This window comes from Carassius auratus, chromosome 30 (genome assembly GCF_003368295.1).
Source record: "Carassius auratus strain Wakin chromosome 30, ASM336829v1, whole genome shotgun sequence".
Classification (NCBI taxonomy): domain Eukaryota; kingdom Metazoa; phylum Chordata; class Actinopteri; order Cypriniformes; family Cyprinidae; genus Carassius; species Carassius auratus.
This window is the reverse complement of record NC_039272.1, coordinates 24,191,642-24,211,503: the sequence shown is the minus strand read 5'-3', so window position 1 is coordinate 24,211,503 and position 19,862 is coordinate 24,191,642. Positions and strand designations below refer to the sequence as shown.

The window sequence follows — 19,862 nt, the reverse complement described above, 5'->3', positions numbered from 1 at the left end:
TGATCGAAACAATTCAGTCGTCCTAATCAGCGAATGCGCAGATTCCTTTTGTTCTAAACTAATCAGAAATATTGCACTTTAGACAGACACTGATTTTGACGCATTGATCTATCAATGTCTTGACAGTTTTATCATTTGCTTGCAAATGAATACCTACTACTAAAATTAAACGTAACTTTAAACGTAAGTCAATAAAATATAGAATATATACAAGAAGATAAGTAATAATACATTTACGTATGTGTGACAAAGAATGAAATATTTTTATATTATTATTATTTTATTGGCATTTATAGTTGAAAAAATCTAGAGTGGATATATGGAGTAATACTAAATATTAATAGCTTTGTTTATTTGGGAATAAAATGTTGGTTTTATAACTGAAACAAAATCAATATAATTAATTAAACTTTTTATTTTTGTTGAACAAATTTGATCTATACCTTTTCTAAACAGAACCCCATTCTCTGGCTGTTTTCTGTGAATTACAGCAGTAATTAAATCTCTTAGAAAAATAGCAAAGATATGATTTGTTATTTGACACGTTTGCGTTGTTTTTATATGAACTTTAGAACGGCTGTGCATAACGAATATGATTGGCTTTCAGCGGGTCAGACAGACAGCAGCTTCAGCCAATCAGCTGCGGGGACCGAGAGCTCTCAGACCGTGAGGCGGAGGAAGTGATCAACCGCGGTCACCCTCCATCTTCGATACCATCGTAACGACAGTTTGCTTGAGGGGGAAACTGACAGAAAAAGGTAAATATTGTGTTTTGTGGTCACACGAGGTAGCATGTATGTTTTGTTAGTGATTTAAAATGACATTTGATTCTGTTAGAGTATGCATGTGAGGCGGGGGGATTTTGCGCGCTAATTCGTTGACTCCGTGGTTCACTGCAATGCTAAGTATGCAGACAGTGGATACAATGAAACATGATAATAGATTGCTTTGACATTTAACGGATGGATTTTGATCTATGCATGTTGTGGCATTTGATGTACTAAAGCTTAAATACTCCTCTAAATGAAGTGAAGTCGTTTTTAGCTGCAAAGACCTCGGCCTCTATTATCCTGTTAGCACTCAGGCTAATATTTTAGCGAGAGTGAAGATGATCCTTGAGCGCGTACAGTAACCAATCAATGCCTCGCGTGTGTTTACTCCGACTGTACAGGCGCACAGTTCGGAATAAACTGCTGAAGGGTGCATGAATCATGAGCGGGCTGAATGTCAAAAAGCTCAAAGTGAATGAGCTGAAGGAAGAGCTCCAGCGGCGAGGCCTGGACACCCGCGGGCTGAAGGCAGATCTGGCGGACCGGTTGCAGGCGGCGCTGGAGGCCGAGGCGGCGGGGTCTGCGCCGTCGGACGAGCAGGATCAAGGCTATGAGGCTGGCGGGGAGCCGGGAGAGGGCACTGATTATCAGGAAGAAGGTAATGCGTGTTTTCACCTAACGTTGTATGTTTTGACTTGGTTGTATTCTGAAGCTGCAATGCAGGCTGTGTTGTTGCGAATGGACATGTGCTTCACAGAGATTATGAGAGGTTATTTATTAGGGTCACTGTGTCTGGTAACGTGTTAAACCACCATAGGGGGACCCCTTCTGATGCAGGATGAAATATAAGAAGAAGCATCTAAAAAGTGCTTCGCTTATCGTGGAAAACTCTAAATTAATTTTACAACAGGAAAGATCTGGTAGCATAAAAAATATTTCAGTAAGACATTATTAGAATTTTAAAAGTCATGGATGTTTTATTGAAATTTCTTTTGTGTGAATTTTCTTCCAATGATTTAATAATGATTAAAATAATTTTGGAGCACTTTCAGAAGACAATTTTGCAACCAACATATGTGTGTGTGAGAGTGATGCTTTTTTTAGTGATGATTAGCTTCAAAATAAATACTTTTTTTTTTTTTTTTAAAGCATCTGCTAAATGACTAAATGTAAAATGTATTTTTAGTAAATGCCTTGCTCATTTTCTTTTTACATGTTATTAACACTGACCTCACACTAACTAAATCCAATTTTACATTATACATATATAAAAAGTATATGTATATAAATAAAGTACATGTTGTTAGTTTTTTGTGTAATTACACTATAATAAGCACACCAAAAAATTAATTTAAACTATTGCAACATTGACATTAATGTAGAAAAAAAGCTATTTGAGATTTCCTGGCATGGGAAAAACTAATAAAAAAATAAATAAACAAAATTACTTGTGAAATAGAAATGTAATAAAATCTTGAATAAACCATGGATATGTTGTTTAGTTATATTCAGCTTTACATTGCTTTTTGTTGTTGTTGTTTTGGAGTTGCTTTTTGTGATTGATTATCTTTAAAACAAAATAGTAAAAAATAAATAGTCAAATACACACACACACACACACACACACACATATATATATATATATATATATATATATATATAATTTTTTTTTTTTTCTAATGTAATTATTTTAATAACTGTATTTGAGTAATCACAAATGACTAGAACAACCATGGAAATTAGTTCTAGGCATTTATGCAACAAAAATGTTTATTATGCTTAATTTCTACACAGAATTTGCAGCCAAGGAGCAAGATTATGGAGAAGAGGCCAAGGCACAGTTTGATGATGGAAACAGCACAGACCTCTACCAGGGTGGATCTGATGATCAGGGAACGGGGAGTAACGAAGGCAATGAGGACAGCACTGAGACCCCCATACCTGGTTTTGGAACAAGTGATTATTCATCAGATGCAATGCCAGGACAGATGATGGAGCAGTGCTCCCATGACCAGGACGAATTCCAGGAGCCTGAGGCCAAGCAGCCATGCCCTGAGGAACCAGCCAGACAGCACTCGAAGCAGGATGAGGTGAAGCAGGAGTATGAGGAGACTCCTACACATGCTGAGCCACAGGGTGAGCAGAGGCTCGACGAGTCAGCGTCACGGGACATCCCAGAAGGAGACTCAAGTCAACGCAGCCAGCGGGAAGAGCCAGGTAAGTCTGGTCATGTGTTTAAATGACAGTGTATAAATACATCTGTTGTACCATTTAACTAGCACATAATGCTATTGATCAAGTCAGACTGTGTGCCACTAGTTAATGTTATGCTGAAGAAAACAAGAAAACATTGTTTTCATAAAGCTGTTAATGTAATTCCAAAGAATCCCTATTAAAATGGTCCGACTAGAGAATTAATCTGTTGTGGGTTAAGATTCTTTTTTTGTGCAAATTGACTTCAAAGTCAGTTATAATGTAAATTGTGCTCTAGAGTGCTCAACCTCTTTTCATTTGTATTTTTTTATTTGTAAGACTTTATGCCATAAACCAAGCCAAACAGGCCAAAGGTGCATCTTAACGTTACAAACCTTTGGACTTTTTGAATTGTCTGTACAGTGTCATGGCTAACGTAGTTTTCCACCAAGAATTATATTATTTTAAAAACAAATTGAATTAACATGAAGAGATGGCTTTAACAAAAGTGTGTACAATCAGTTAACAACCTTTAACCACAAAAGAGTTTACAGCAGAGCTATCAGTAATGGTTAATAATCAAATAGCTCTATAAAGTAAATACATTTTTTAATTCCAGAACTTCTGACTTTTGCTCTCTATTACTACATAGATATATTTAATGTGGCTTATGATACATTTATTCAAATCTTTGCAGAGAGTGATGAGGTGAAGACTGAGTATAAGGCCGACGAGGATGTTCCACGGCAGACCGCTGACTGGGAGGCACAGGCCAAATCAGAGGATGATAAACACTCGTCAAACAGTCGCAAGAGGTCACATGATGAGAGTCGAGGATACGGCTACTATGAACATCGGGAGGAAAGGAGGTAAGTTAGGTCTCACTGGATTAACTTTGTTTTGTATTGCTCAATCTCATAGTTCTCTTTGGTTATTAAAGGGGAAGGTCACCACAGCCCCCAGCTGAAGAAGAAGAGGAAGACATTGATGATAAACTTGTGGTCATTGACACCTGTGAGTATAATTAAAGAAAGATGTTCTTCTGATGGAGCTGTTTGTATTTGCAGTAGATGTATAACAGTACTCAAAAGTGATGTTTTGGTAAGTTTTCAGTACAGCAGAGGAAAAAGACAAAGTGCTTACACTTTCACAATATCACAAGAAAGTGATTGCATGATATTTTAGTCCGAATTATTTTGCTCCCGTTCTACTTTGCTCTGCCTTTTTGTCTGGTGCATTTGTGTGTGCCAGCACTTGTTGTAAAATGAAACGCAGACTTGTTTTTTGTATGGTTACTCCTTTATACAAAATAATTTCTATTTTTATATTATAATTTATACTGTATCTGCACAACTGTAAAAAAGTGATTAAGAGCATCCTTCATTTTCAGGATTCCAGTCTCAAAATGAAGGAATAGTTTGTTCATTTTAAATGTGCTTGATGGTGTTCTATTCACTGTTTTATTGACATTACAGAATGGCTTCTTATTTGTTTGTCTAGATAACTGTGACCTGCACTTCAAGGTGGCTCGTGACCGATACAGTGGTTACCCTCTGACCATTGAGGGCTTTGCCTACCTGTGGGCCGGTGCTCGAGCCACTTACGGTGTTACCAAAGGACGTGTGTGCTTTGAAATGAAGGTAACAAAGATGCTATTTAGTGCATCAATTTCTGAGCTGGGTCACAGAGGTCTTGATTGTCCTGTTCCTTGTTTAGATCAATGAAGAAATTTCCGTAAAGCACCTTCCTTCGTCTGAACCTGACCCTCATGTGGTGAGAATCGGATGGTCCCTGGATTCTTGCAACACTCAACTCGGTAAATGTCCAGACTTACAATAACCTTGCTTTAAAGCATTCCTTGCACCTGATGCAGTTTTCTTTAGTAAGATTAATCAAAACGCTGGATAGATTTTGCCGGAAAGCATGAGTTTGTTTTATTTTTTTTGATGCTGCATTATCTTTTATGCTCCTTCATGTTCCAGGTGAAGAACCCTTCTCTTTCGGCTATGGAGGAACTGGCAAGAAATCCTCCAACTGTAAATTTGAAGACTACGGGGAAAAGTTCAGTGAAAATGATATCATCGGCTGCTATATTGTAATTGTTTTTCTCTCATACTTCTAGATTAGATTACACATAATGCATCTTAATATGGGCTCAGAGACTATTATTAACCATATCATTTTTTGTTTTCCATAGGACTTTGAAAGCAGTGAGGAAGTAGAAATGGCATTCTCCAAGAATGGCAAAGGGCTTGGTCCATGTTTCCATGTCTCTCGGGAGGAACTGGCCGGCCGTGCTCTCTTCCCACATGTATTGGTGAAGAACTGTGCCGTGGAATTCAACTTCGGACAGAGAGAGGAGCCCTTTTTCCCTCAGCCAGAGGGCTTCACCTTCATTCAGGATCTTCATCTGGAGGAGAGAGTCAGAGGGACACTGGGACCTGCTACTAAAGCTGATTGCGAGGTTTGATGTGGAAATGAACTTTAAAGAAATATAATAATGTACTGTAGTCTCATCTAAAAGGATTTTATAATGAAAGAGCATTTTGAGCCGTGGCTGAAATGTATGCATCTATAATGTAATTCTATGGAGACTAATAGTTTCAACATTTGTTGGAATGTTATGCCATTATTTGATGTCTTTATAATCATCTATCTTATTATAAATGTGCCAAATGAGTATAAATAGACTGTCAACAAAACCTCATCTGTATAAATCAGCTACGTAATTACAGCATTATAATGTTTAATACATAACATTAAACCAAATGTTTACATTTTAAATACATGTACGTGAGCAGTGTAAAATGTTGACTCCATGTTTTCTTCTTAGATCCTGATGATGGTTGGTCTGCCTGGTAGTGGAAAAACCACCTGGGCCATAAAACATGCTGTAGAAAACCCTGCCAAGAAGTACAACATCCTGGGCACAAATGCAATCATGGAGAAGATGAAGGTATGCCTGCTGAATATAATCTCTGTTATTATGGCAGCTGTGCACAGTCAAACCCTCTAGGAAAGTTAGATCTTCTTTAAAGTCCATGTGAACTGGAAATGACTAACAACTTTGCTTCAGTAATATTGGAATTTTGAATAGAGAGTATGCCGTTACGGTTTATTTTAGCATCCCTCGCTCACAGGTTGGTTTAGGATAGAGTGGGTAAGGATATTCTATCTATCTTTTTAACTTGTACAGATTAGTTATTTCCCTGAAGACTAGCAATGTGAGCTAATAAATTAAATAGTCATTTTGCTTTCATACAGACTTTAAAGAAGCACCGCTACAGCCTTACACATTTAGACCGACGTCTTGCCAATGGATGGTCAACTCTGGCCCTTGAGATCCACTGACCTTTGAAATAAAACTTCTACCTAATCAAACACACCTGACTGTACTTTTCTAATAGTCCTCCAGGCCTTGATAAGCTGGTTTTAACATGGTCTTGCAGGACTCAAGGGCTAAAGTTGCATCTAGTTGTTCAGGCCATCCACCAAGTTTATTGCTCCGTTTCCATCAGGTCATGGGACTTCGTCGTCAGCGCAACTATGCCGGACGCTGGGACATACTTATTCAACAGGCCACGCAGTGTCTCAACAGGCTCATCCAGATCGCTGCCCGCAAGAAGCGCAACTACATCCTGGATCAGGTACTGCTGTACTTGCCTTCCTTTGCGCTGTCCTCACAGCTAAAACCCTTCCCCTGCCTTCTCAACCCTCCCCAAAAAAAGCACATCCACTGCTGCTCACTGATGCACATGTTCATTAATGCACTTCTGTTCTCTCTGTAGCCTAGTCCAAAGCGTTGGTTAGCCTATTGTGCTTCTGAAGATTGTTTTTTCCAGTCCGTTTTCTTTGTCCTGAACATGTTGCTGAATTATGATTTGTTTTGTTTTGCTTAAACGTAAAAAAAAAAAAAAGATCAGGGAAAGAATGCAGTATAGTATGTTGCAATGACATTTTTGCATTTTTGACTTTTATGTATTGCCTTGTTGTAAAGAGATCTTTGCCACACTGTACAAGTAGTCCATGACATTAGTAAGATGTTGAAAAACAAGTAATCACTGCCTGGTGAGTAAGAAAACGCCTTCTGTTGCTATGATAACTGTAAAGAAAACCAGAGAACTTTTCATTAGATAAACTTGGAACTTTACTTGAATGTTGTGTTTAAAAATGAACGGAAGGTAAGTGGAAAAACTAACCTGCTTGAAGTTTACAGGTGGACAGATCCAGAGGTTGCAAGGTAGGTAAGGTCAAAGGACATGCTAATGGGCCCTAAGGAGTCTGTGAGTATGAACAGGTTGGTACTAAATGTTTGTCCGTGTCACGCACGCTGGTCTATTGAACAATGGGTAAGTGAAGGTAAGGAAGGGGACCCAGGCAGTGCATGAGATTGAAATACAGAAGAGTTGAGGATTATTTATGTTCTTCAGAAGTTTGAGAGAGGTTTTATGAAGTCAGGACAATATGTTCCAGCAGATAATAGGTTAAAATCTCACTCACTGATGTTTGGAAGTGATTGATGCAAGTACATTTAGAGCATGACCAACATTTTGCTTATTTTGAGAGAAAACACCTGCAGTATTAAGGACTTATTAAGCGTATTTAGTCACATTAGAATTGAATTTCATGTAAGTTCTTGTAACATGGATCTTTTATAGTATTTTAAAGGAATGCACCGGTTCTCTGTAACACATAAGAGAACGGCTTCTGTTAACACTGCTAGTTTGAGGGAAGCAGAAAGGGTCCCCTGTACAATGTCAGTCATTCACAAACTCCCTTGTGTTGGTCTCGTCCTAATTTTACGGTAAGTCAGTTGGGGTTGTGAGAGACAACCGCTAGTCATTCCAGAGCAGTAACTATAGACATGAAAACCAAAAAAAAAAAAAACTCTCTCACTTTCATCGTTGCAGGAATCCAATTCCCCTCCTACGGAACGCAAAGCCGTAACAAAAGCAAATAATGAACAGCTTCTACTTCTTTCTTGTCACCATTGCTAGACAAATGTATATGGATCAGCCCAGAGACGAAAAATGCGTCCTTTTGAAGGTTTTCAACGCAAGGCTATTGTAATTTGTCCCACGGATGAGGATTTAAAAGAGCGAACGTTAAAGCGAACTGATGAGGAAGGGAAGGATGTTCCCGATCATGCTGTGTTAGAAATGAAAGGTAGGAATGCCACGGATAACCAAAACAAATGTTCAAAACTACACACCAGATCTGCTTTTGCTGTTTTTTTGTTTTTTGTTTTGTTTGTTTCTTTATTTTAAGACTTGGAAGAACCCACCCGTCCCTCCTTCTGTTAAACCTTTTTGCCAGAAAAAAAGAAAAAGAAAGAGCTCCTCTCTCCTCTAAAAGAGCTCCTCTCACCTGTTCATCTCTTCCTGCCCTGTTAACCATATTTTCTCACATTGTCTCTCATGCCATTCCTCACCATTGCAAACCAGCTCAGATAATCAGGATTGAGGATAAGGATTGCTGCAATTGGCTCTGGCTTTCCAATTCCCTTCAGCAACCGAGCAGTTTGTATCGGCTGTATTATTAAACGTTGAATACATTTTTGGTCGGCTGTCCTCAGCTAGGTACCTCTTAATTTGCATGGACACCTTTTATCATAACACTCTTTTTCTGGCAACTGTTTTTAGTTTAATTTTCATTCTCTAAGACCCCCCTTACATTGTCCTCATATTCCTACTCTGGGACAAGTGTTTTCTTACACGGCTAAGGCAACGTTTGTCCTAGAGCGTGTTAACTTTATCACCACATGCTCTAGTTCTCTCTCTCTCTCTCTCTCTCTCTCTCTGTCCCCTTGTTCTGTCCCCTCCCCTGTATTTTTGCTGTCACCATTGTATGGTGCTGATAATGATTCTCTTTGTCTTTTGCCGGCGCGGCTGTTCTGTCCCTCATTGCGTGCCTCTGCTCCCGCAGCAAACTTTGTGCTGCCCGAAGTCGGCGAGTTCCTGGACGGGGTGACATTCGTAGAGCTTCAGCGGGAGGAAGCCGACGCTCTCATCAAGCAGTACAACGAAGAAGGCCGTAAAGCCGGCCCCCCTCCAGAGAAGCGCTTTGATAACCGCCAGGGTAGTTTCCGCGGCCGTAGTAACTTCCAGCGCTATGACAGTCGTGGTGGATCTCAGGGGGGCAGAGGTGGCTACCAGAACCGGGGCAGCTCTGGAGGCGGAGGCTACCGAGGAGGTTTGAGTTTTGGACTTTTCAGATTTGGGGCAGTAATTTATTATTATTTTTTTAATTTTAATTTTATTATTCATTTATGTGTGTGTATGTATTCATTTATTTATTTAGCTTGGAAATATTAAAAAGTAAAGACATTTTATAATGTTATGAAAAATATATATTTTAAATGTTCTTTTTTTTATGTTCTATTAATTAAGGAATCCTGAAAAAAAGTAAACAAATAAAAGGCCCTCCTTTCTCATTGCCATTACATTTCATTCAAACACAACTGCCACCATTTTCCATATCACCTATAGATTGTGCTGAAATGATCTCAGGGCTTTGGTATCGCTACAGTATTGTTGCAGTGTTTGTATAGGCTAGTGTTGTCAAAAGTACTGACAGAACCACTGTGCAGTACATTCATTTCTCACCAACCTTTGAGTGGATTCTTAAAACAAAGCTGACTGGCCATAGTGTGAACTAACTTAACACATATGACTGTTTGACTACAATGATCATTGCTTCAAATGCACTCAAAAGCACACGGGATAAGTTAAAAAAAAAACTGTCATGGTGTATTTTGCAATAAATTAACAATCAACTTACTATACATTTAGGACGTATTCATTGTTCAGCATTGTTGGTTAGATTCTGCCTACAAGTTGTTGATAATCGGTCAACTAATTCATTAGGATACAACCGTGGAGGCTACAACCAGAATCGCTGGGGAAATAACCACAGGGATGGAGGCTCTGGAGGCCGCGGTGGATACAGCCGCAACCAGCAGTCTGGAGGCAGTTACAACCACAGCCGCCAGGGCTCCTACAACAAGAGTGTCTCTGGATCATCTGGAGGCTACAGCCAGTCACAGGTTTACAGACGTGGCTTACCTTCTCTTAGTTAGCTTTTGAATCTAACAGGACATGTAGTCATCGCTTGCATCCTGTTTTCTCATTTTTTTTGTAGCCTCAGTCGTACAATCAAGGCTACAACCAGGGCTACAGCCAGAGCAACTACAACCAAGGGTACAACTACGGCAACTACAGTCAGTACCCAGGATACAACCAGAGCTACAGTCAAACTCCAGCACCCGCTGGACAGACCTACAACCAGCAGCAGCAGAGCTACAATCAACAGTACCAGCAGGTGAGAGAGTGTGGAAGAAACCCGCTTTTCCATTAGGGGCCAATATACATTTAACTAGATTTCAGATATTTCAATGTATTGCATTACCTTACATGCCAAGAACCTTTATGAATGAATATTTCCCCCAGTATGCTCAGCAGTGGCAGCAGTACTACCAGAACCAGAGCCAGTGGAACCAGTACTATAACCAATACGGCAATTACGGCAACTATAACCAGCAGGGCACCCAAGGCAGCCAGGGCGCCCAGGGAACACAGTAGTAGCATCGCAGCAGATTCAGACGGCCCATTCCCAAGGCAGCATTCCTCATGCCTTTTTTGTGCTCCTTCTCTTACCCAGTCTTACCCTTTTTTGCCTGCTCTCTGTATTTATGCCAACCTTAAAGGTAACCACATTTCAGTGGCCCTCCATTGCTCTGTTTGAGTTTTGGTGACAAGCATCCCTTTTTTGCTCTTCTACTAAATATTTGTTTACATAAAGCTTGATCTTTTTTTTTCTTTCTGTATACTTGTAGATGAGAGGTTCGACGTTTGATTTTAGTAATGTGTGGTTTAGTCCGCTGCAAACAGTTCACACTATGATGTGCTTGAATGTTTCAAAATAGAGCAGGAGGAATTTGAGAAAGCTTTGCACGCTTCGATTTACACCTGATGTATAAAGCGATTTCCTGTGTTCCTATAGTTTTACCACTGATTTTATTTGATTTTATAAGATTAAAGAACCACATTTTGCGGTAGGTGGTTATGGGTGTTGTTCTGTGTATGATCATATGCCTGTATGTACACATCGATGTAAAACCATGTAACACTTTCGTCTAGGCACATCATATTGAAAATTTTAATAACCTAAATCTTGAATAACACTTTTCTGATGTCTCAAGCCTGTGAAGGTTATCATTTTCCTTTTTATATACCATTTTTAAAATGATTCTGATTGGTCTGATGCACATCTACTCCCAGATTGCAGATTCGTAATGATCCGAACTAGTTCCTTGTGTGGATATGTTTTTACCTTGTGTCTTGTCTGTAAAGCAGTATCTGCATATGGTTTTGTGTCAAATCAAAACACATTATTTTGTATTTGAGAATATAATCAGACGAACCATCCTGTGTTCTGTGTTCTTGTTTAAATTAATATGTGAAAGATTAAATTTTAATTTGTTAGCCATTAAGTTAAGACAAAGGATCAGCCATTTTACTCCAAAAATGTTGACATTTTATTTCCGCTCTTATTTCCTCCACAAAATCCTGATGAACAAAATGCAGTTTGTGATGGTGCAAATAATATTGTGAAAATTTCTTAACATTTAAAAAGGTGAAAAAAGTAACAGTTCCCATTTGATGCATATATTTCAACAGTTGGGACATGTTTAATATACTAACCAAAGTAACCAGGTAGAATGTGAGAAAAAAAAAAAAAAACAGAGTGAACGCAGAGTTGTGGGCATGTCAGTGAGAAGACATGTCAGATGCAATATAGATTTGCAGTGTTGGTAAACTTGTTGAAATGAATAAAATATTTTTGTCATGTACAATAAAACTATAAGTTACATATACAAAACATTATTGTATAATTACTATATAGTATATAATGATTCAGTTTACATCACCTTCATCAATTGAATAAAAACAGAAAAAGCAAAAACAATAATGCACATTCTTTATTCATAATTTTGTAGATGTAGATTTTTTTAAAAAGTTTACATTTATGTAGAAAAATTTAATCGGCATCTTGTTCTGACCAAAGTGACTTGAACGCAGCTGATGTGATTACGACTCGTAAATACTGACTCTTTTATTTAGTTCCATCACATAGAAGTACACAACAAAAAGTACACGGCAGATATAAGGGACAGAATAGCAATAACAACTAAATGAACATGACTATAAAAATTACAATAATAAATACATTTTAAAAATACCAGGACAACATTAATATATATATATATATATATATATATATATATATATATTTCATGTTAGAAAGGGTTTCAAAATATATTTTAAGTTCAGTGTTAAAAAAGGTAATGGTTTCTTTTGAATTATTTTGACTAATGAATATAAAACTTTGCTAAGATAATCAACAGATTGATGATGTAATTTTGTTTATCAGAAAGATAGGTTTTGAAAACAAAGTAAAATATCATGAGGTTCTAATTTAAGGGCTTTGTTTAATTTTTGTTTTAAAATCAACCCAAAATGAAATTGAAAAAGAGCAATAGAAAAATAAAAGTTCAGTATCTTCAACTGATGTTACAAAAGTTATATTTATCACAAACACTGAATATATCTGCTAATAGCTGCATTTACAGGATAACGTGTGAAGAAATTTGTAAAGTACTTATTTTCTTTATTAGAAATAACATTTATATGGCAATGTCCACAACTATGCCAAGATATACAAGGAGGTTTAAGCCATTTTGATTTACATGGAGGACTGGATCCAACATTAAAGGAGTTTATATATATATACAGAGAGAGAGAGAGAGTACAGACCAAAAGTTTGGACACACCTTCTCATTCAAAGAGTTTTCTTTATTTTCATGACTATGAAAATTGTAGATTCACACTGAAGGCATCAAAACTATGAATTAACACATGTGGAATTATATATGGAATTATATACATAACAAAAAAGTGTGAAACAACTGAAAATATTTCATATTGTAGGTTCTTCAAAGTAGCCACCTTTGCTTTGATTACTGCTTTGCACACTCTTGGCATTCTCTTGATGAGCTTCAAGAGGTAGTCACCTGAAATGGTCTTCCAACAGTCTTGAAGGAGTTCCCCGAGAGATGCTTAGCACTTGTTGGCCCTTTTGCCTTGTGTCTGTGGTCCAGCTCACCCCTAAATCATCTTGATTAGGTTCAGGTCCGGTGACTGTGGAGGCCAGGTCATCTGGCGCAGCACCCCATCACTCTCCTTCTTGGTCAAATAGACCTTGATGCCTTCAGTGTGAATCTACAATTTTCATAGTCATGAAAATAAAGAAAACTCTTTGAATTAGAAGGTGTGTCCAAACTTTTGGTCTGTACTGTGTATATATATATATAATTATATTGTATATATACTCCAAAAAAGGAGAGACCATTTACAAAAAGTTAGGGATTTTGTAGGGTTGTAATATTAATATTTACATCTGAGAATCTTTGTAAAAATTATTATGCCACTTGGAATAGCCTTAATTACTTAGTTAAATTATTTTTCATTTACCAAAAAATAAAATTAGGTTAAGTGTTGTCAATAATTAATTCAGTTATTAATGGTATTTTTTTTTTTTTTAACTTGGCTTTACTTTTCTTTTTGCCTAGCCGATCCAGCAACTCGTCAACCCGTGGGATTGGATACGGGTCGAATTTCGACACAGCATTCACCTTGCGGCAATCCACACAGAACCGGACTGAGCCGTCCATTTTCGGAACTAAAACTATCGGGCTCGCTCAGTTACTATTGGATTCTTCTATTACCCCCATGTCAAGCATTGCGCCTAATTCAGCCTGAACTACCTTTTTCTTGTGCTCAGGTAAGCGATACGGCCGGCTGCGAACTACCATGCCTGGCTCAGTCTCGATATGGTGCTGAATCAGGTTAGTACGGCCCAGTAGGGGTGAGAAGACTTCAGCAAACTCTGCCTGTAATTTCGTTAAATCAGTGAGTTGGGACGGCGAGAGGTGATCTCCCCCTGGGGCCAGGGCATTCGCCTCTGGTCCGAGATCATTCTCCCCGCCAATCACCGTTGCCAACATCACTGATTCCGCCTCATTCCATTTTGTTAGGAGGTTGAGGTGATAGATCTGACGGGCCTCATTTCTATCGGACCGTATTACCTCATAATCGAGATATCCGATTTGTCGTGCTATTAATTTAGAGCTCGACGTTGGGAGTAATACAAGTACTTTCTCTCCTGGTGCAAATTTGCGTAATCTAGTAAACCCTGTGGAGGCTTGTGGGACCTCTCGCACAGCGAATAACAAGGGCTCTAGCCACCTATCCCAATTCTTGGCGTCTTCTTGAACAAATTTACGGATCATGGATTTAAGTGTTCAATTAAACCGTTCGACCAGGCCGTCGGTCTGTGGGTGATAGACGCTAGTTCGAATCGATTTAATGCCCAATAATCCGTACAGTTCGCATAGCGTATGTGACATAAACGCCCTGCCCTGATCGGTGAGGATCTCTTTCGGATCCCCCACCCGGGAGATAAGACGAAACAGGGCATCCGGCAACACTCTTAGCGGAAATGTTGCGGAGGGCCACTGCTTCAGGATATCTTGTTGCATAGTCAACTAGGACTAATGCAAAGCGATTCACCCGTGCAGATCATTCTAATGGCCCGATGAGGTCCATACCAATTCTCTCGAAGGGGACCTGCATTAAGGGAAGAAGGCGTAAAGGTGCTTTTGGGGCGGCCAGTGGGTTCACCAACTGACATTCCGGACAAGATGCGCACCACCTGCACACATTGTCGTGAATGCCGGAGGTGGGGACTAACCGCCACCTCCACACTATGCTTTTGTCCCCGGAATTGAATAACAATTGAGACCACCGGATACTCCACCACATCCCTGTAATGACCTTGGACACGAGGAGGGCTGGGTGGACGGGACCTAGGGAGAGGGACAGGTCCAGAGAGAGAAGGGGAGAAGGGGAGGAGAGAGAGGGAGAGGAAGAGAGAGATGTTAAGGGTTCGCCGACCCCTGGGCACGCTACCATGTGGTCCTCTGCTAGATGGATGGCCGAGTCCAGTGACGTGGGACGGTGGCACTGGACCCACTCGGCTGTTTTCTTCGGTAGCCGAGCAATGAATTTCTCCAGCACCATGAGGTCGATGATGTGTTCCACGTAACTCCCCTCGGCCGGTAGCCACTTGTGGCAGGAGTCCCGGAGCTGCTGGGCCATCGCGAAGGGCCAACCGGATTCCCCCAGGTCCAGGGAACGGAAGCGCTGGCGATGCTGCTCTGGGGTCCGGCCGAGCCGCTGAATGATGGCCCTCTTTAGGTCGTCGAAGACTAGGAGGTTCGCCACCAGTAGCTGTTGTGCGGCCACCTGGGACTTGCCCGAGAGCAGGGGGATCAGACGGACTGGCCATTGGTCCCGGGGCCAGCCGCTCACTTCCACTGATTTTTCAAACAGCTCTAGGAATACTTCTGGGTTGTCTTGTGGTCCCATCTTGTGGAGGGGTAAGTGAGCGGGAACCGCGGGCGGTCCCGTGGCCTCGGCGCGAACCTCCCGGTCGATCAAGCTCCGGAACCTCTCGTGGTCCTCCTGCTGGGCTTGAAGGATGGTGTGGAATCGCCGCTCCTGATCCGTTCTCAAGTCCAGGAGGGCCTGGTGTTGCTCCTGTTGTAGGGCTGGGAGGGATGAAATAACGTCCGCAAATGGCGTAGAGGAGGGACTCTGCATAGCGGCGGCACTCCTTCTTCCTTTCCCGGGTTTCGGCACCAGTGTAGTAAGTTCGTGAGAGGAAAGGAAGAGGACAAAGGGGTCGGCTGGACTGCTGACGAATTTATTAACTCAAATTCAAACTCAAACTTTATAAACACCAATGGTGACTTTTACTCAGACATCAACACAGACACGATCGCACATCACTTCCGGGTTACTCGTTCCGGTTCTGTTTCCGGTTCACAGATTTTACTCCGGGATTCACTTATACTGTCGAGGTTCTCAGAGAAAAGGCTTGGACTTTTCATAAAGGTCCCGTTCTTCGTGATCCCATGTTTTAAACTTTAGTTAGTGTGTAATGTTGTTGTTAGAGTATAAATAATATCTGTACAATTCTAAAGCTCAAAGTTCAATGCCAAGCCGAGATATTTTATTTAACAGAATTTTGTCTACATCGAACGACCCATTTGGACTACATCCCTCTAGTTCCTGCAGTAATGACGTCACTAGAACCGTTTTTTGACTAACCTCCACCGACAGGAATACACAAAAAAGGGGGCGTGGACTTGTTGCGCTCGCACGGAGAAAAGGAAGAGCTGTGTTTGTCGCCATGTCGTCGAAACTGTTGTTTTCATCTCGGAGTCCAATCACCTTTGTTTGGGCTTCCCAGGGACGCTGTACTTGGAGATTAATGGTTACAATTTATGTTTAACTCGGTTCCAGAAAATTATAATGCACATGTAAAACTATGTGCAGCACATTTTGCTGAGGACAGCTTGCAGAGAACAACTTTCTTAATCTCAATCAGTTTAATATCGGATTCGCACAAAGATTATTCTTGAAAGATGGAGCAGTTCCCTCTTTGTCTGGAGAAGGTGTTGTTTATTGACCACAACTGGTAAGTGTATTTTATTATTTAAGTTGGTGCATTTAACAGTTTCTGTAACTTATTACACAAAGGGCAATGCTGTTTAGATTTGTTTAGCATGTCTCCAGCATGTGCGTTCAGATCAGGATTGCCAGGTTTTCAAAACAAATCCTGCCCACTTGCTTCTCAAAACTAGTCCAAAACTAGCCTAATCGCGTTTCCAGAAGGGCAGCCTGTGCTCAGCTGCTGTCGAATCACAACACAGGAACCGCTGGCACAATCAGAACTCGTTAGGTATTTCTGAAGGAGGGACTTTATAGAACAAGGAAGTCATCAGCCCGTTTTTATGACAGTGAAAACAGCGGTATACAGATAAGGTTTTGTTTTTTTGGTTTTTTTTTTTACATGCGAACACATGTTATATTGCACACTGTAAACACAATCAAAGCTTAAAAAAAAAAACATGAAAAACAGGACCTTTAAATTCTCTAACAAATACTCACATGCTGCAAAGGAATGCTTTAGACAGGCCCTTGAAATGAACCCGGATGACAGTGATTTAAATGTAGGCTATGCTATTGCACTGTACCGCACAACAAAAGACACTCCTGATTCTACAGACTCCCTAACAATAAAATGGCTTGAAAGAGCTATATAACTTAATCCAGATGATGCTGTTCTACTACTGTTGTTAGCCTTAAGAATGCTAAATAACAGAGATAAGACATTCAAACCTGGGCTGAAGAAGGTGATTGTGGCACTGAGGATGTCTCCTGAAAACCCACACGTCATAAGATACACAACAAAATTTTTCCGCCAATTAGGAAACCTGGACATTGCCATTAATCTACTAGAAGATGCCTTGCAGGCTACCCCAAACTCTGCCTTTATACACCATCAATTGGCTATGTGTTACAAAAAGAAAAATATATATACCTGGAAAAGAAACATAGGATACAAGGCAAAGCAAAGTTTTATGTTAAAGAGTCAGATGAAATAGAGCAATACCTGGATCTATGCATCCATCATCTGGATAGGGAGATTACCCTAAAGCCGTCTTTTGTGAATGCCGTGGCAGATTTAGCACTGCATCACGGACAACTAGGCAGCTTAAAAGCTGATAGACTTTTTGAAGAAGCATTTAAACTGGCTTATAATGAAAAGAAACATTTGCGGGCAGTTAATTGTTTATGTGGCCAATACCAGCTCCACTATAGAAGATCTGAACCAATGGCCTTTCAACAAACCATGCAAGGTCTGAGGCAGCCGCCAGAATCAGAGCTAGGCAAGTTGTGTGAGGACAAACTTAAAACCATGATGCAACATCGTATTAAATGGCTGAAAAGCCCAGATGACGGCATGGTGTGTGGCATACAGGGATTCATTCATGAAGTAAATGGTGAAAAACTCAAGGCCAAAGAGTTTTATGAGAATTTTTATAAAATACATTTTTAATATATTTTACTTGGATTACTTGAAATACACTGAAAGTTTGTCTAGCATAGGTGCATGATCACCGTCTTCCTGCTTATTCAGTCCAGCTTTTAGACTGAAATTCCATTTTGGAAATTTAATTTTGACATTGAAAATCTCAATTTCTTCTTCAGTTTTAGGTCACAGACATAGATTACATACTTTTTTTTCCAGAATTTACAATGTGAAATACATTGGTTCCTTGATGCAGCTATCCGCCATATTTATGATTTCTAAATCCATTTATTCAAGATATACTCAATAGTGCCAATATTTTGTAAGATTTCTTTAATTTGTAACTTTTTACAAGTTCCTAGGTGTAGGAGTTGATTATCATCAAGGACCCTTCATTGCTTGATAATTTTCTGGATTTAAGTACTGAACCATCTTCACCGACTTGGAAGTAGATGGGAATTACATTCACACTTTGTTTTATCCGTCTTTAACAGGAAATCATCGCATTTCAGACTGATAAGTCAATTGAGGAGCGAATGTTTGTCATTGGATTCATTGAGGAGGCTTGGTGAGTGCTGGCTGATCTTACATACGGGTCAGTCCATCCAAAGTGGTCCAAAATGGTCCAAAAGTTGGTTGGAATCTCAAAATCATAATTATTACAGCAGGATGCTACCACTGTGCACTTTTATCTCTAAACATTTAACCTTCCTGTCCGGTACCGCTTTAGAAATAATCAATCCGAAATTAAACAGTTGCACTTTCTTTCCCCCATAAAGTCTCAAATCGTGCACACTCAAATGTATCCCATTATGGAAGTGGGAAAATATATAATTTGTTGTGGGCCAAGACACCAAGATGCAAAACAAAATTTTAAAAATGGTGGTTTTGAATTACAATACATAAAAATAACTCAAATTGAAAATAAAGTACAATAAAAATGGTCAAATATCCTCCACTGCACCACTTGAGAATAGATTGACCCATACCGCATTTTGTACAAAATTATTTAAAGTACATGTAGTTAATTAACATCACTCTGTATTTAAATGTATAATTAAACTGTTACAAGGACATCTTAAAATAAAGTGTACCCTATTTTTGTATTCTAATTTGTTACATTTAAATATTGACATTTTGTTTTAAAAAAATGATTTTATTTAGTACAAATTAAATTATCATTATTAATAGTATTATTTTTTATTTAATAGTGTATTTATATATATAATAACAAAAATGACCAATTTAGGAGCCAAGCACAGCAAACCTGGAAAAAAAAAATTTATTGGAGGGGGGCATCCCGTTCCCGTTCCTGTTCCCCCCAAAGCATACTGCACTATTGTGAAGACTTTTAAAGGTTTTACAGAAACATTTTCATTCTTTATTTTTGCTTCCATTTCTTCTCTACTTGTCGTCTTCACTTCCTCCTGTCCTGCTCTAAGACAGCTTGTGTCAGGAGGGAAAGTTGGCTCTGGAGCAGTTGTTAAAGTTTATGGTGCACCCTGCCATCTCCAGCATTAATCTCACCATGTTCATGTCTGAGGTGGTGCAGACATACGAGATGCTACACGGTGAATTATTTAAATCCACTGACATTATTCAGTCAAACACAAATCTACTACTTTCTTTTATTCTTTATCTGTTTTGTTGTGCTCCCCAGCTAACTTGCCCCCGACTCTGGCTAAGTCTCAATTAAATTCTTAATTTACAAACATTAAAAAGACTAAAGCAGGGAGAAAATGCTGGAAAACTGCAGGCAGATCTTTAAGTATGCTTAGTTGATGTTTCTTGCTATAAATATGGTAAAATGCTAAAAACACAAAAAAGTCTCGGATTTGCTCCGAGACACTGAAAACACAGGAAGAGTGTAAATGAACACAGTGCCATGCAGGTTTTTTT

At 39.4% G+C, this 19,862-nt stretch overlaps 1 protein-coding gene and 1 pseudogene across 1 annotated transcript; both read left to right on the top strand.

Annotated features, from left to right (window-relative positions):
* Nucleotides 1-603: 603 nt before the first annotated feature.
* Nucleotides 604-11,825, top strand: LOC113049740 (heterogeneous nuclear ribonucleoprotein U-like protein 1). The gene is made up of 16 exons (XM_026212347.1): nt 604-758; nt 1,172-1,428; nt 2,565-2,987; nt 3,661-3,832; nt 3,904-3,977; nt 4,464-4,603; nt 4,680-4,779; nt 4,946-5,058; nt 5,161-5,427; nt 5,797-5,919; nt 6,482-6,610; nt 7,961-8,129; nt 8,889-9,155; nt 9,830-10,008; nt 10,104-10,283; nt 10,412-11,825. The coding sequence occupies exons 2-16, from the start codon at nt 1,212-1,214 to the stop codon at nt 10,541-10,543; spliced, it is 2,685 nt and encodes an 894-aa protein (XP_026068132.1). The 5' UTR covers nt 604-758; nt 1,172-1,211; the 3' UTR covers nt 10,544-11,825.
* A 5,170-nt stretch (nt 11,826-16,995) lies between these two features.
* LOC113050059 (interferon-induced protein with tetratricopeptide repeats 5-like) lies at nt 16,996-18,035 on the top strand (annotated as a pseudogene).
* Nucleotides 18,036-19,862: the final 1,827 nt, after the last annotated feature.

What these genes read in the sequence shown, in the direction of transcription:
- LOC113049740 (XM_026212347.1), top strand. Translation starts at nt 1,212, where the DNA reads ATGAGCGGGCTGAATGTCAAAAAGCTCAAAGTGAATGAGCTGAAGGAA. An exon ending in CACTGATTATCAGGAAGAAG is followed by an intron (nt 1,429 to 2,564) that starts GTAATGCGTGTT and finishes ATTTCTACACAG; the next exon opens with AATTTGCAGCCAAGGAGCAA. An exon ending in AGGCGGAGGCTACCGAGGAG is followed by an intron (nt 9,156 to 9,829) that starts GTTTGAGTTTTG and finishes CTAATTCATTAG; the next exon opens with GATACAACCGTGGAGGCTAC.